The 17,490-nt window shown below is 36.5% G+C and overlaps 1 protein-coding gene across 6 annotated transcripts in view; it reads left to right on the top strand.

The window, feature by feature from the left end:
• The window catches only part of syt2a (synaptotagmin IIa), a 186,875-nt gene that overhangs the window by 159,051 nt on the left and 10,334 nt on the right, over positions 1–17,490 (top strand). For 5 of the 6 annotated variants that reach the window (XM_015342330.2, XM_015342328.2, XM_015342332.2 and 2 more), the window contains 5 exons: positions 512–643; positions 7,886–8,053; positions 13,267–13,434; positions 13,690–13,807; positions 15,526–15,659. In XM_015342330.2, the coding sequence (XP_015197816.1) occupies positions 512–643; positions 7,886–8,053; positions 13,267–13,434; positions 13,690–13,807; positions 15,526–15,659 (720 nt within the window). The remainder of the gene's footprint in view (positions 1–511; positions 644–7,885; positions 8,054–13,266; positions 13,435–13,689; positions 13,808–15,525; positions 15,660–17,490) is intronic. The other variant, XM_006628280.3, reaches the window with a different exon arrangement.

A 17,490-nucleotide genomic window follows, 5' to 3' on the forward strand; every position in this document is an offset into this window, starting at 1 on the left:
ACTGCATGGCATTTATCAAAAGGCTGGTATTGTTTGTTTGAATGTCCACCTTAGAATTATTCAATTAAATTATAACTGGTATTTCCATTTCTCTCAGTCTGTCTTTCATTGCAACACATACAGTACAAAAGGCAGTTTAGAGACGGGAAACAGTATTTTCTAAAACCCATACATGAAGTAATATTTCTCAGTTTTCTAGATTGGATGGCAAACTTTATTTTGAAGATTTATACCTGAAAGTTGCATAAAATGTGTCAATAAGGAAAGAGCTGAATCAAGTCATGTTGCAAACAACAGTTTCCAAACGAATGCAGTAAGTACAGCTGCTTTATTATGAGATGGGAAATCAGGGTGATGCACAATACAGGTAGGTGATGCAATTGATCAGAGGTCAAAGAGCCATTTCCATGTGCATGCTGCTGTGTAAATTGTGCCACGATTTGGTTTGCAGAGCTGGTTGTGATGCAGGTGTGCAATGACCTCCCTCCCTCTTTCTGATTTGCTGCTGCAGAATAAACAGGATGACGATGATGATGATGCAGAAACAGGCCTGACTGAAGAGGAGAAAGAAGAAGAAGAAAAGGAGCAGGAGAAACTTGGCAAGCTGCAGTACTCACTTGATTATGATTTCCAGGACAACAAGGTATGTACAGTGATAAGTTGGTAACGCGGGGCTTGGTCGCTCCTTATTCAAAATAAGGACTCCAGTGTCATATTATTACGTATTGTTATTTGTGATAGAATGCCCACAGGATGTTGTAAAAAGGCATACAGTAAATAAGTATCATCTGATTTTTTATCTTTCATGCCTACTATCCCCACACACATACTGTACATACAGTACACACCAAATTGGAATTACCAAGTGTTATTCATCTTCGACACCACTATGGTAATTCATTTACAGGTGTGCAAAAATATACAAGAATATATTTGGAAGGGATTAAACAGATACCATTAGTTTCTCTTCCTCATGCATATATAGCATATATTGTGCAAACTAATTCATTGAGTAGAATACTGAAGTAATTTTTGCAGATAACAGTACAAGCTCGACAGTCACCAACAAGCCATAGGAGTCCCTGATGAAACAGTGGCCAACCTTAAATCCACACAACCTAGCCACTTGCACTTACCTGTAGGAGCACCTGGTCATTGTTTCTACTGAGATTGCATTTTATGGAATATAGGGTGCAGTCTGTGCTTCAAATACATACCTAGGAGTCCTATAACATTACCATTACTATGTGTAATTGCAGTGATGTGAAGAAGAAAGTACACTCCCTTAAAATTCTATAGTTTACATATTAACCTTCACCTAGATCTCACAAGTCCAGTAGATAAACCTAGACTTAACCTATACAGTGCCTTGCGAAAGTATTCGGCCCCCTTGAACTTTTCAACCTTTTGCCACATTTCAGGCTTCAAACATAAAGATATAAATTTTTTATTTTATGTGAAGAATCACCAACAAGTGGGACACAATTGTGAAGTGGAACGAAATCTATTGGATTTTTGAAACTTTTTTAACTAATAAAAAAATGAAAAGTGGGGCGTGCAAAATTATTCGGCCCCTTTACTTTCAGTGCAGCAAACTCACTCCAGAAGTTCAGCGAGGATCTCTGAATGATCCAATGTTGTCCTAAATGACTGATGGTGATAAATAGAATCCACCTGTGTGTAATCAAGTCTCTGTATAAATGCACCTGCTCTGTGATAGTCTCAAGGTTCTGTTGAAAGCGCAGAGAGCATCATGAAGACCAAGGAACACACCAGGCAGGTCCGTAATACTGTTGTGGAGAAGTTTAAAGCCGGATTTGGATACAAAAAGATTTCCCAAGCTTCAAACATCCCAAGGAGCACTGTGCAAGCGATCATCTTGAAATGGAAGGAGTATCAGACCACTGCAAATCTACCAAGACCTGGCCGTCCCTCTAAACTTTCAGCTCAGACAAGGAGAAGACTGATCAGAGATGCAGCCAAGAGGCCCATGATCACTCTGGATGAACTGCAGAGAACTACAGCTGAGGTGGGAGAGTCTGTCCATAGGACAACAATCAGTCTTACACTGCACAAATCTGGCCTTTATGGAAGAGTGGCAAGAAGAAAGCCATTTCTCAAAGATATCCATAAAAAGTCTCGTCTAAAGTTTGCCACAAGCCACCTGGGAGACACCCCAAACATGTGGAAGAAGGTGCTCTGGTCAGATGAAACCAAAATCGAACTTTTTGGCCACAATGCAAAACGATATGTTTGGCGTAAAAGCAACACAGCTCATCACCCTCAACACACCATCCCCACTGTCAAACATGGTGGTGGCAGCATCATGGTTTGGGCCTGCTTTTCTTCAGCAGGGACAGGGAAGATGGTTAAAATTGAGGGGAAGATGGATGCAGCCAAATACAGGACCATTCTGGATGAAAACCTGTTGGAGTCTGCAAAAGACCTGAAACTGGGACGGAGATTTATCTTCCAACAAGACAATGATCCCAAACATACAGCAAAATCTACAAAGGAATGGTTCACAAATAAACGTATCCAGGTGTTTGAATGGCCAAGTCAAAGTCCAGACCTGAATCCAATCGAGAATCTGTGGAAAGAGCTGAAAACTGCTGTTCACAAACGCTCTCCATCCAACCTCACTGAGCTCGAGCTGTTTTGCAAGGAAGAATGGGCAAGAATTTCAGTCTCTCGATGCGCAAAACTGATAGAGACATACCCCAAGCGACTTGCAGCTGTAATCGCAGCAAAAGGTGGCTCTACAAAGTATTAACGCAAGGGGGCCGAATAATTTTGCACGCCCCACTTTTCATTTTTTTATTAGTTAAAAAAGTTTCAAAAATCCAATAGATTTCGTTCCACTTCACAATTGTGTCCCACTTGTTGGTGATTCTTCACATAAAATAAAAAATTTATATCTTTATGTTTGAAGCCTGAAATGTGGCAAAAGGTTGAAAAGTTCAAGGGGGCCGAATACTTTCGCAAGGCACTGTATACCACAATAAATGCTGTCATTATTTACTAAACAAAAACAATAGCCAACATTCAGCAGCCTTCTGTGAAAAAGTAAGTGCACCCCATGATTCAGTAACATGGGGAACCCCTTTAGCAGCAATTATTTAAAATAAACATTTCTTGTAAGAGTTTGGGAGGAAATGTGACCCAGTCCTCCTTACAAAACTGTTTCAGATTAGTGATCTTTAAGGGTATTCATTTATACATTCATTTATGCTATCTGTAGGTTCCACTAAAGTATCACAGGGTTGAGGTCTGGACTTTGAATGGGCTATTCCATAAACCTGATTCTTTTCTTTTTCAACCATTCAGTCATGGACTAACTGGTGTGTTTTGGATCATTGCCCTACTGCATGATCTACTTTTTGCCAAGCTTTAGCTGTTGGTTAGATGGTTTCACACTTGCCTGGCAGTTGGTATGAGGTTTTGGAGGTGATGCAGTGGTTGGTTTTCACCAAATCATTTTACATTACTTTGTTCTCATCTGTCCAGAGAACATTGCTCCATAAGTGCTGTTTTTAATTCAGGTGCTGTTTTGCAAAACCTAAGGCTTGCAACAATATTATTTTTGGAGAGAAGGGGTTTTCCCTGGCTACCCTTCCACAAAAACCATTCTTGTTAAGTTTTTTTCCTAATGGTAGAATCATGAACTCTAATGTTTACCGTATTGACAGAGGCCTGTAGATCCATGGATGTAGCTTTGGGGTTCTTTGAGATCTCTAGGAGCATCATGCAGTCTGATCTTGGGGTGAATTTGCCGGGACTCCCACTCCTGGGTAGGTTGGCAACTGTCTTGAATGTTCTCCATTTGTAAATTGTCTTTCTCACTGTGGAATGATGGACTTCATATTGTTTAAAAATGGCTTTATAGCCCTTCCCAGACTGATGATTCTTTCCTTGAGACAATCCCAGATATATTTTTACCTAGCATGATGTAGCCATGGCTACACAAATCTTAATGTTCCAGACCAAAATGACAAAGTTTCTGAACTTACAACATATACTGTACAGATTTAAAGCACTTCCAGATGATCAACTAATCAGGTGCACTTGTTTAGCAGCACCTGATTCTAATCACCTTCTGAATTGTTATAGGAGCAGTAAGGGTGCACTTACTTCAAACATTTGTTTTAAAAAAGCAAAACAAGTTAGAAAACAAATGTGTGTTATACAGTATGTCACATGAGAGTAGATTTATCTGTAAGGACTTGGTGGGACAAGGTGAGGGTCGGGATCAGTCTTAATATGCACTGTATAATAATATAGGAGGGTGTAAATTATTTTTCACATCACTATACTATACAGTATGTTAGCATTACTATTTTTAAATATTTTAATGCATTTTTTTAATTAATATGGTAATATTACTGGAAACACTTTATGCAACATGTTGTTGGAATATGGAACAAGCTACTTACCCATGTTGTTGAAGAAGATACCCTGGTTTCTTTCAAGAAATAGTTGGATATCACTTAACCACTACCTACCAAATGGGAAAAAATGACTAATGACTTCCTTACAATTATAACCATCCTTATGTTCTTATATTACTGGAGTACCATTATTGCAAAAAGAAGATAAATGTGCTAAGGAAATACTGTAGCATATGAGTAACAAATTAGCTGATTCTCTGTCAAGAAATTCAATGAGGAAAACTCTTAATGAACATCTACACATTTTAGAGCCCATAAGTTATTTAAGTCTGCACTCATTAGCACACATAAGTCTGTATGGAAATTGTAGCATTTTCTCATTATGTAGATTTTCAATTGAGTCAACATAAACTCTTAAGTCACTTTAATACATCAATTTTCTAGTTCAGTTAAGTGAGTACATGATTACTGCCAGCATACAGTATATTACTTTGTACTTGTCTATGTACTTGTCTATTGTCTACTTGTTTCTTGTCATAATTTAACAAATTTAAACAACTTGCAAGTTCTCTGCCCAGTCTTGAATAATATCTGAATCTTTTTGTATTTAATTTTCCACAACTATGTTCTTATGAAGTGTTAGCAAATTTCACTAGTTAATTTAATATAAATGATGAGGAAATTATGAATTCATAATATAAATTATAAAGAGCAACTGCACTAATATAGATCCCAGACATGTTGCAGCTGTTATGCACACTAATAGCATAAAGATAAAAAAGAATATGCACTATATATCCTTTAGAACTATAACCATGCACACTCATTTATACTCATAACTTCACTAACGGCCCAGACAGAAATAGACTGAGGCACCGGGCCTTCAGGAGCCTAAATTAAGAGTGTTTAAATATGAACAATAAAGATAATAAGTGGGATAACAGAACCTAAATCAGGGTTGTGAAATTTACAGGCCTCAAGAGTCCAAGGGCCAGATCTGGCCACAAGACTGTTGTGGTCAGAGCTATTGGGAAGGATTCATTTCCTACTTGTATGATCATGAATAGACCACAAAGGTGTAGGAGTACTCAGCTGTGTTACTATATCACTCTCTGAAATGCATGTTTCCTGTGGTTCTCTACCTATGTACCCCTGTGATACTACTTAATGTCACAGATCTAGAATGACAGGGGCATGGATTTGCGTAACATTTGCGTACAAATGAAAAACAGTTTAAAAATAACACTCTAAGACCTGCATGCACACTTCCCCCATCATACTCTGGATTAACCTCAGCGTCAAATCCATGACTGGACTCACTTTATAGTACGTTTTATTTTTATGCTCTCATAAGGAACTTTTTTAACACAATTTTAGGGGCCTTGTAATTATTTAAAGTAAAATAAACTTGTTTGGTTTAAGATACTGTAAGGAGAGATATTTTATATTTCATTGCAAAAGTGAATAAAAAACCAAAATACTTTTTTAGCAGGTAGTTTTTGCCAAATAGAAATAGAATTTGCTGCTTTATATCACTGATACTTGCAAATAGTGTTCTGCATTTTTTGGTGTCTGTTTCTTTGTCCTTTTAACCTTTTGTCCTTTTGTTGATTCACCTTCTCAAGTTAACAACTCAAACACTAAAACCCAATTTCCTTAGTACAGTATTCAATAAAACAAAATATGAAAAAATATGAGCAATGAACTCACTGCTAAAGAAAATGACAGTTCCTCTTTTTCGATCCTTCTACCATTTTTTTTTGTCAGGTTGTTTACCTTTTTATATTTCTTGACAGTTGAGGCACTGTCAACACATTCTGATGACATGAAAATAAGGAGTTTAATGATAAAAATCCCTAATAAGCTATTACAGCACAACAAAAGGCAAGCACCATTTGTATACTAAGTAATGGATTTATATTAGTTGTTCATTTATTTTCAACAACCATTGAATGAGATGAATCATGGGTAATGACCCCAAAATGTAGGAATTTTAACTTACAGTAGATGACTATTTTAAGGGTGCTACGGCCCTTTTCCCCTGTAAGAAGTTCATTGTATCTTTCAGAACCACCAGTGCACCTACAGACCAGACAACATAGTTACCCTACATAATTGCCCTTTTTATTCGTTAGCAATTAGGACATTCATCACCGTGTGCATGACACAGAGAACACTTGGCACACAGTATCTACAGGCGAAACCCACACTCACAGAATCACATGAACATTACTGTCCCTAGCAACCCACAACCAATGTTCCCGAAAGAGGAACAAAAAGTCTTGCAACACCACTTACAGTACAGTAGGTATCCTTTTCAGCCCTGACCGTCCTGAACAATGGGGTGTCTTATGCTCTCCCCCATTCTGTTTCTGTGAGTCCTCATCGATACATTGAGTCATTGGGCTTTAGAGTATATTTTGTATTTAGCACACAGCTGGACAAAGTAGCAATGTTTCCTTTTTCTTCTGTGTTGTCTGGAATATTGATAGTGCTATATTTGTGACAGTATTCCTAAAATATTCATTTGGAAAATTGACCGATAAATAATACAGTAATAGAGTAAGACCAGCAAAGCCAATGCCAGGCAACTCACATAGCCAAGTGAGATTATATCAGATACAAATACAGTACATTAGTGACCATATGAAGAAAAAAGGCGCACCTACAGTAAATGGACCTTCTTTAGGAAACTACTCATAGATCAGCAGTATCATATTGATATACAGTATACGTGTTTTCTATGACCAAAATAATTTCTTTACACAAATATAATGGTGTCTGGAACAAACTGGAATTGAAAGAACTTTAAGAAACAGCTGGATACCTCTTTGGGATCAATTTGTAGCTCAATTAAAGGTTTCAATGATTTAGGAGGTGAGTGTTTTTTGTGCCATTTTCTAAATATAGAAAGCACGAGAGAGGCTTCACATGGTATTTAAACCACCAACATCAATTTTTCCCTCTACTTATACTGTAAGTGTGTAAATGTAAAATGCTAGAAACACAACCATCATAAACATCCTGATTTAGGGTCCACCACATTTGAGAAATACAACTACCACAGTTCAACCTAGGCTAAAGTTAAAATGAAGCCTAGACCTTCAGATTTCAAGCCCAGCATTTAATTGCAGATGGTTATTTTTTCTACCCTCTTGGAATCTTCTCTAATGTTCCTGTCCTGAGATGTGAATTTTTTGAAGAAAGGAACAAAGATTTAAACTGGGCTCCAGACTCAAAACTATGAGGAGGAACAATGATTATTTACTGGCACTTACCGTATTTTTATACTGTATAATTTATTGAAAAATACTGTATACACCATTATAATTCTCTTTCAATGTACGTACTGTACCATTTATGCACCATTTGTATGCACCATTGTCAGAAGATCCTGTTAAGAGATGATGTTTGCTGTGTGAAAGGTTGGTGTTTGAAGGTGTCCCATGTGTTCATGTCCTCCTGCAGAGACTGACCTGTTCATTCTTTGTGTTCAGCTGACAGTGGGCATCATTCAGGCTGCTGACCTGATCTCCATGGACATGGGAGGCACCTCTGACCCCTACGTAAAAGTCTTTCTTCTACCAGACAAAAAGAAGAAGTATGACACCAAGGTGCACAAAAAGACACTGAATCCTGTCTTCAACGAATCATTTGTTTTCAAGGTAACCTTTGCTAATTTCAATCTCTTTTCCTATGTAAATGATTCTTATTCTGTCTTGGAAAACTGTATAAAACAAACAACACTGAACAGTTAAAGGCAACTGTGGCTACATTTCCAAGCAGCTTAAAAATGTTAGGTTAAAATCTTTAACGTTTTCTAGTGGTGGCTCTTTCGTGATACAAACACTGTAGCAGATTTAGTGGTGTAATAATTGAAGACCTTGAAAGCTTCGTGCTATGCATAGGAAAATGCTCCATTAAATTGCGCAATATTTGTTGTCTTTCTAATGTGGTCAATAACTGCAATATAGTACAAAGTGCTCTTATAGATCCAGGAAAATTGTTCCATTATCTCACATCAAGTCTTTAAGATGTGACCATCTGTTGAATTCTAATAGGCCTTAAGTTATAGTCTAAGCATACAAACTATTTTCTACAGGATTTATACAATATGGTCTATGTAGTAATTCAATTATATTAGTTAATATCTTTTTCTCAAATACAAGAATAAGTAAAAGTACTGCCATAAGATTGCATTGAATAAAATACTCTACTAGATTATAGGGTTCATAGGAGATTTGTACTTTCTTTGTTTACTGTATTGAAAATACAAAATGAACTTCAAAATTTTGGAACAAAAAAGCGAATTTACAAACTGGTACTGTAACAGGGTTTATTTAGTGTTAGCTGTTGTATAGTAACATAATTGTATAGTAACACTCAGTGTGTGTACAGTCTAATTTTGGGAGATCAGAAATGCCTGAAAGAACGTTTTTTCAATACTGCCCTGGGGCAATCCACACATGTGATGGCAGGATAAAAGGCTATGCTTGACATATCTATCCATCCATTTTCCAACCACTTTATTGATAACTGGATCACTGGAGGAGCCGGAGCCAATATGCTTGATACAATCCCTCACAATTTAAAAGGGGGAAATACTAGAACATTTGAAGAACATATTAGGCACTGGTTGAACTCCAGTTCCATGCAGAAATAGCAACAGTTTAACACTGCTCTTGTTTGGCAGTTGGTATGTTCCTCCAGGTGAGATTCCCCACCATCTGTCTGCCCCATGGGTTCTCACTCAGCACTAACTCTCCATTACTAGGAAGTTGCAGAAGGCTAATGTTTGATAACGTTTCCCTGATATTACTTCCTTCCATCATTATGGAATCATGACAGAATCTTTGATTTACATTTCCTTTTCACTTTGAAATGCCAATATTATTGTCCCTCATAATGTTGCCTGAAGTCTGTTTTACTGAAGATTTTAGGCAGTACTGTGTTTGTCTGCATAATTTCCAGAAACACTATATTTTAATTAGTGTACAGAAAAAAATATTTAAGTACTGTTATCATTCATTATAAACATTTATATGTATTAATTATATAAATATGTATTAATCATATACAGTATACTGACCTAATAATGTAAATGTATGGTACAGTAACAGGACCCCATGGCCAGACTTTGTATGCTTGCTGTTTTCACAGTGTGCTTTGTAATTTTTCTGGGATACATTTAGTGTTATAATAAGGGATTGTGGCCTCTTATACAGTATAATGAAATGGAAACAGTGCACTTTGTATTATATACCTGTGCAATATATTAGTGCACTTTACATTTTAAATAAGTAAGAAAGGGTACATGTATTATATTGTTCCAAAATTATAATGGAATACCTGATGCATGTACACTATGCCCAGACTGTTTTGAATTTGTGCATGCTGGTTCCATGAAATTATTTTGTTATGCTTAGTCAGTGAAATATTTTCTTTGCTAAATGATTTGCTTCATTCTCCACGTAGATGCAGTGCAGCAGACTGCCAGTACCCTGTGAATGAAAAGCCTTACTAGTCTAGTGAAAAGCCAAGACTTTCAATCCCACATCTGAGAGAAATCCACTTAAAGAATAATGACCCTTCTCCCTGCTGACACAGCAGTCTATCAGAAAGATCAAGTAACAGAGTTTTCAAGGACACTGAGAATTTGCTGAGTTCATCTCTGTGAGGGGGGGAAGCGAAGGCACTCTCACAATTCATTCAGGGCACATAAAATGGATTCAAATGGAGGAGATGTCCTGTTTAACTACTTAATTACAATTCTAGCCTTTTTAAACATGTTACTATAAAACTATTGATTTAATATTAAATGTCTTTACTGACTTGTCAGGATAGCCAAAGTATTTAATTTGAGTGTTATAACATTATTGTACATCCTAGAAGTCAGTTCTGAATGATTTGGAAATGTTTGGAAATGCCTGTCATTCCAAACACAAAACAATTTTTCTCTTCCCTGCAAGGTACAAAATGCCTCATATGATATAACCTTGACTTGACTACAGTGTAATAATAATTCCATACCCTTATATAGCTCTTTTCTGGACACTCCACTCAAAGTGATTTATGTGTAACACACACCTGGATGATATGGCAGCTCACCACACATCAGCTATCAGTGGTGAGGAAAACAGAGTAATGAAGCCAATTCATAGATAGGGATTATTAGGAAGCCATGACTGATAAAGGCCAGGGGACAAATTGGTCAGGAGATGGGGGTACACCTCTACTATTTTCAAAAACCACAATAGGATTTTTAATGGCCATTTTGACATCTCGTAAAAACTGAGTATTAAGTCAGACTAAAAGAGTTTTTAGCCACGGTGTGCCTCCAGCATAGCCTGTATTAGCCATGGCATAGACTCTACCAGCATCTGTAAATCTGCTGTGCAAAAGTATATAAACCCATGTCTGGTTGATAAAGGTGGAAAACACTGTTCAGGCCTTGTTCTAGAATGTCCCATAAATGCTTGACAGGGTTCAAATCTAGTGACAGAGAAGACAATGAAATACTGTAGTATAAGCATAAAATCAGTATCATGCTTATCCAACCATTTGGTAACTCCATACATATTCTGTGCATGGGGGAATTGTCATAATAGGAGATACTCCTACCAGCAGGAAAGATATCACTGAGTACCATTGCATTGACTTTACTATCAAAGGGAAAGAAACAGTTCATTGCAGGAAAATGCACCTCACACCATTATGGAACCACCAGAATCCTTAACTGTAAGAAACAATCTCACAGGGCTGTAGAGTTCTTTAGGATGTTGCCACACATGCACTCATCTTTTTTTAAGAACATGTTGAAGGTTGATTAAGTTGACCATTTCATATTTCTCCACTGCTTGGTAGTCAATTGACTGCTCTGTTTGTACCACTGGGCTTACAGTAACAGCTTTTCATTCCTTGACCAAAAGCTCCGTTCTTCGGTATCATGTGCTGTAGGCTGGTGTTCAATAACTTGGTGGTGCTTTTCTTCCTGTTTGCCCTTGGAGAAGACATAGCTGCCTCCTTCTGCTTGGACTTGTACTCTGCTTCTGTCATTGCTCCAGTATTTTGAAAAAGATATTAGACCAAGATTACAGAGAAGTGTTTACTATTCCAGTAGTAATTAGACCAGCATTGGAGGCCTCCTTCTGCTGTTGCTTTCATCTGCATTTGTAAGCATCATCTTGCACCTCCCTTACCACTGAGGACTTAATGGCTAACCTATGGCTAGGGGATTTCATTAGCCAAATAGGTTGAGTAACTCTTTTAAATTTAATCTCTTTAAATTTCATAGTTGCCACACAGCTTTGTTGAGCAGCTGGAATGTGAAAATCCATCTGTATCCTTCAGGCACCTTTCTTTCAAACCTCTATAGCGTGCAGTGAAATACTGTAAATAGACTGACCAATTATTAATAAAAAATAACTAAATTGTCTTCAACCTAATCTTAACAGGCCAGACAGACATTTAAATATTAGTGTAGTAACAGCAGAGTGAAGCAGAACTTAAATAACAATAATTACTTTTACCTCTTCCTTTAATTATCAACAATAATTAACAAAAAAAAATTCAGCCTCACATTAAACAGTAAAATAGCTAATTACGACATTATAATAAATACAACTGGCACTTTTGTTAGGGATGTAACTGGTGTTTTATTAACTGTATTAATTTATGAAATTGCGCTTCAGGCTAAAGATGTTTTAACATTTTATCAAACGTTTTTAACTGACTGCAGAGCAACAATTTCACCCAGTTGCTGTAACATAGGTTTTTTCCTATCCACGTATAGCCTGTGCAATGTGATCGGAATCTCTTTAATGACTGAAATTTGGTCAGAAATTAAACTGCATATAGCCATAAGGGATCCTTTATGGAGGAAAACTGTGAAAGTCAGTGACTCATTTAGTTCTATGGTGTTAATAGGTGTTGTTATCTTTTATTGTAGTGTTGTAAACTTTTGCTTCATAATAGCACTAGATCCAAGAATACGATAAGTTATCTTCTGTAAGATGACTGATGGGGTAGTTAGAAACAAGAGGATATGCAATCTTGAAAAAGCTGTTAATGATGCCAAATGGTACTGTACTTAGGAGCTTAATAATTTAATCAACATCAACTTTTTAGGGTTCAGACCTAATGATAAATTAAGTTGATATTTTTAAATGATCTTCAAGTGTCATCATTAATAATATACCATGGCATTTCATGGGGTGTAGATTCCAGAAAATCAAATAAAGCAAGATTAATTAGATTAGACCAGACTACAATATTCATAGCAATGCTACATTGACATCCAATACTCTTTTCATAGAAATGTACTTTTTGTAGCAATTAGTTATGATATTGAAAATAGCAAGTCTAAATTTCAGGATCAAAACAATCACTTTAAATATATTTTTTTAATATCCTTTAAAAGGATAAAAGGATACAAATCTTTTGTATTACAAACTTATTACCGTATCAGGTCATTGCATCAAGATATATAAGTTAACTTATATACAGTATAACATATATAACTACTTTAGTTAACTTCAATTAACTAAAACTTAAAAATAAAAAACATCTGCAACGATCATCAATGATATTCACCTGCGGGAACTCTTCAACTCAAGTTTTTATTGTCTCTCAGAGAGCCCCATTGCTTTCACAGCTTCCTGTAAATCAAAGCCGTACTGTTATCTTAATATCTGAAATATGTAAACAGTGAACATACTGTGCTGTTTAATTTCACCATATCACTGAAGTGTTCTGCAATTTTCTTTTCAAACTGTTTATAATTGAAGGGACTTTATACATTATTTTTGGATCCAATCTCTGTATTGATTTCGCCCTTCACTGTAATAATGCAAGTGTTTCCAACGCACCTCTGTTTCAGGTTCCCTACCAGGAACTTGGAGGGAAGACCTTGGTGATGGCAATATATGACTTTGACCGCTTTTCAAAACATGACATCATTGGGGAAGTGAAAGTACCTATGAACACTGTTGATTTGGGCCAGCCCATTGAGGAGTGGAGAGATTTGGAGAGCGCAGAGAAAGAAGAGGTATTAAAAACATATATATTCCATATTAAAATGTGAAATAACAATACTTTAATGGTATGTTCTGTTAAAGAAGTACACATGAATGTATTATTGTTTTTAAATGCATTTTTAATTAAAAATAAAGCAAGTGAAGGTCCTCAATAATTTTGTTAACAGCTCAGTCAGTAAAAAGTATGGAATATCTGCCTTTAAACATACTGTATGAATAGTTGACACTGACCATTTCCTCACTTGTCCCTCTGCTTGTTTGTGCAGCCTGAGAAGCTAGGTGATATCTGCATCTCCCTCCGCTATGTCCCAACAGCAGGCAAACTAACCATCTGCATTCTGGAGGCCAAGAACCTCAAAAAGATGGATGTGGGTGGGCTGTCAGGTAAATGTCATTGGAAATGGGTCCTCAATGGAATGGAATGTAAATGCATATCTATTCCCAGAGATGTGGGTGCATAACTAAACATGTACTGAAGCACCTGCTAACAGGTTCTACAATGAATCTAAGAACATTGTTTATACTGTATGTGTTGGGTTCGTTTCAAAACGAATCATTACCATCATGTGTTGTGCGTCAAGTCACCCATAGAAACATTCGGTTCCTCTGTCCTCCACTGGAAGTAACCACACATTAAAATCTTCACTTACATATAATATTGTATTCCTACTTGTCTAACATGATACATCCATGCAGCATGCTGTCAAATAACATATATTTGGATCAAATGGTAATATGTCACATCTCTTGCTGGCCTTGCAAATTAATGCCCAATCTTGGCTTATAAATTAATTTGGAGCTATGGTACACATTTCAGCATATTTTATACATTCAAATAACATATACAAAATAAATATGAAGACCATATAGAGGATATGTATTGTGATGCCAACAGGGGCAGGGTCCCTGGAAAATGGTGTCTTCACCTGAAGTGCTGTGCCTTAGATACACCTCAGTCCTTACTAGGAAGGCTGACTGAGGTTGCCAACTGCAGAGTGGCCACTCACTTGCACAAACATGCAAGAGAGTGCAAGGGAAGTGTGTTGGCATCTGCTAGCTGATACAGCCTGGTGATGTGGGACTGAGGCATCAGTGGCTGTTTGTATTGAGCGAGAGGCCAACTGGCTAGACAGTTCTAGCTGAGATGAGTCCATATAGAAAAGGAGTCTGGCTAAATTATTCTATTCTAGCTGCTACACTGCAAGAAAACTATGGTGTGATAAAAACCCCTTGACTTCAAGTTATCTGTGTTAAGCCAGTAAGTAGCTATAGCTGTCACACTATATTTATAAAACAGGGACCAGGAGTTCAGACAGGAGCCCAATGAAGGTTTATGTTTTCTTTTTTTTTTCTTTTCATGGTGATGCTGTGACTCCACATTGTAAATAAATTGCACAACTGAACCTTACGGTTTGTTTTGGAGTGTGTCTGTTGCCCAGGGATCCCAACAAATGATCTGATTGTTGTAACCCGCCTCAGGCAGTATCACAGTATTGTGAAATAGCCTTGTCAAAGTGAAGAATTTAACCTAATTCAAAATAAACTATTACTTTACTGAGCAGAAACAAATAATTTTTTGGAAAGGCAGAAAAGGAAGAATATCCTATTTGCTGAAACATTGTTATAAGATACAGTTATTGCAATACTCCATCTGCTGGTGGTTCAAGGTAAAAACAAAATCTCTTTTAAATGTCTATAGTCCAGAGTAATCTGAGTGATCTGAGCACAATTTGTTCTCTATGTTTTAATGCCAATAATTTAACTTCAACATGAGCATAAACAAAATCGTTTCTATAATCCATATATGGAATTCTATACCTTTAAAAGTATTATTGACTTTGGAAGATTTCTGATTTTTAAAAAGAAAATCTAGCAGATGTTCCTCTTGCTAATTAGTATACTATTAAGATAGTAATTGGGAAGCAAACAATAAATGTTGTCTATTTTCTACTTACTAAAACTACGGCAAACAGTGAAGAATCCACTTTTGAAATATGATATACTGTAGATGCAGTGCTGTAATGAACTGTGCATAAAACTTCAAAATCCTGTAGTGAACTTTTCATAAGCAAGCATGACATTTATCTCTCTTCACTCATTAGATCCCTATGTGAAAATCCATCTGCTGCAGAATGGTAAGAGGCTGAAGAAGAAGAAAACAACAGTGAAGAAGAACACATTGAACCCTTACTACAATGAGTCCTTCAGTTTTGAAATCCCATTTGAGCAGATCCAGGTAAACCCTAACCATAACATAATGAGACATACTGTATTGAAAAGGGCACAATAAGATAACATAGTGGGTGTGTCAATAATCCCAACTGGATAAGAGAGCACGTAAACATCCCAATTCCCTAGAAAACACATCCTGTTTTAAAAAGTAGGTATTAGCCGAATGTTTCTTACAAGGCTAGAAATTCTAAAACAATCAGTGAAGTTCAACATAAAGAAAGGCTACTGTTTTAGTGGAAGAATGACCTGATCAAAGTCAAAACTTATCTTCACCACTGTATGCATGCAAAGATTTATCAGGAAACAGTGATGGCTGTTTATTTTTTTGTTTGGTGATATTGAAATACTTTAAGTAGAGCGTGAATTAATGATTTGAACAGTTCAATAAGATATTTGGATATTCCAGTCCATAGAACATCATTCAATGGTCAGCTTCCAGTGGCCAATATGCACATGTATTCAGAAGTTTTCAGCTTGGTATTTTTCATGCACATTTTCTAATAACAAAAGAAAAGAATCTATAAACTGCATGAGAAGCTTCATTTCAGATTGCAATAGATCATTGTAGAATACCTATGTGCTCTCTAAATAGAGGATCTCAATCCTTGTCTTAGATGTCCACACACCTGCTGGTTTTTATTCCATTCCACCCAAATTAGATAATTGAAGCCTTAATTTGTGTATTCTTTTTATTTATTGTTGTTGTCATTGTGTAAAGCACTTTGAGAAGCCACCTTTAAAGGCTCTATATAAAATAAAGTTTATTAGTATTATTATTACTCAATTGAATTAAGTTTAACCAAATTAAAGTTAACTCCATCAATAAAACAGTTAGAGCTCCAACATATTTAAGATTTCAGAAAATACAGTTCAAATTCATATTATTTAGTCAATGAAGGGTCTGATTGTGTAGCTGAGGACTCGGCTGGAGTGAAAGCCAACAGTTGTGTGGCTTACAAGGACCAGTATTGGGAACCAGTGCTGTAGAATATCAATAATTATATTTTTTCTGAGAACTTGTACTGGCATACTCAGCCATTTAATGTTCATAGATGTACAAAAAATTCAGTGAAGAAAAAATTCCTTAAACTTTGAACAATGTCTGAATAAAATGTGTACATTTAATTAGAAAATATTTAATGCAGCATGATTACTTTTGGCATACACTAAAATATTTGAGAGGGGAGCTGTATCTACTTCCAGAGATACAAAATACAGGATTCTTATCAAACAACATATCAGTTTAAAAGAATGGTCACAAAGATTTACACAACATTCAAGACAAAAAGCAAAATACCTGTAATTGTTAATGGAGTGCCGCAGAGCCCTGCATTAGAACTACTGCTATATTGTTCGACATTTTGTTGTAGTTTGTAGATCAGTCAAATTCATCAATGATGTTAAAACAAACAAAAAAGCAAACACTGCACTCCTGCTGTTTCCAGCTCAAACCTTATTCTCCACTACTGTTCAACCCCTTCTTTAGGCTTGGGTCACCCCCACCTGCATCTGTGGAATCATCATCTCCTTACATTGTTATGCTTTAGTCCTCTGATCTTGATTCCTGTTTTACCTACTGTATTTCCCCCTTTCCACTCCATCCTCTGCTCTCTTTAGAACTCACCCTTTTTGGTGTAACTACTCCCACGGATTCTAGTTCCAGAAACTCACAGTTGAACTCTCTGCCCCATAATGTCTCTGCTTCTGGCATTAAATACTTAATCAACAACCATTGTTGTGGCATACCTGATACCTTTAAAATCATGCCTGTCAACCCTTAACATTGTTGGGGGTGCTATGAGATACAGTATTATTTTGTAGTCCATTTTGTTTAC

Source organism: Lepisosteus oculatus, chromosome 5 (genome assembly GCF_040954835.1).
Source record: "Lepisosteus oculatus isolate fLepOcu1 chromosome 5, fLepOcu1.hap2, whole genome shotgun sequence".
Classification (NCBI taxonomy): Eukaryota; Metazoa; Chordata; class Actinopteri; order Semionotiformes; family Lepisosteidae; genus Lepisosteus; species Lepisosteus oculatus.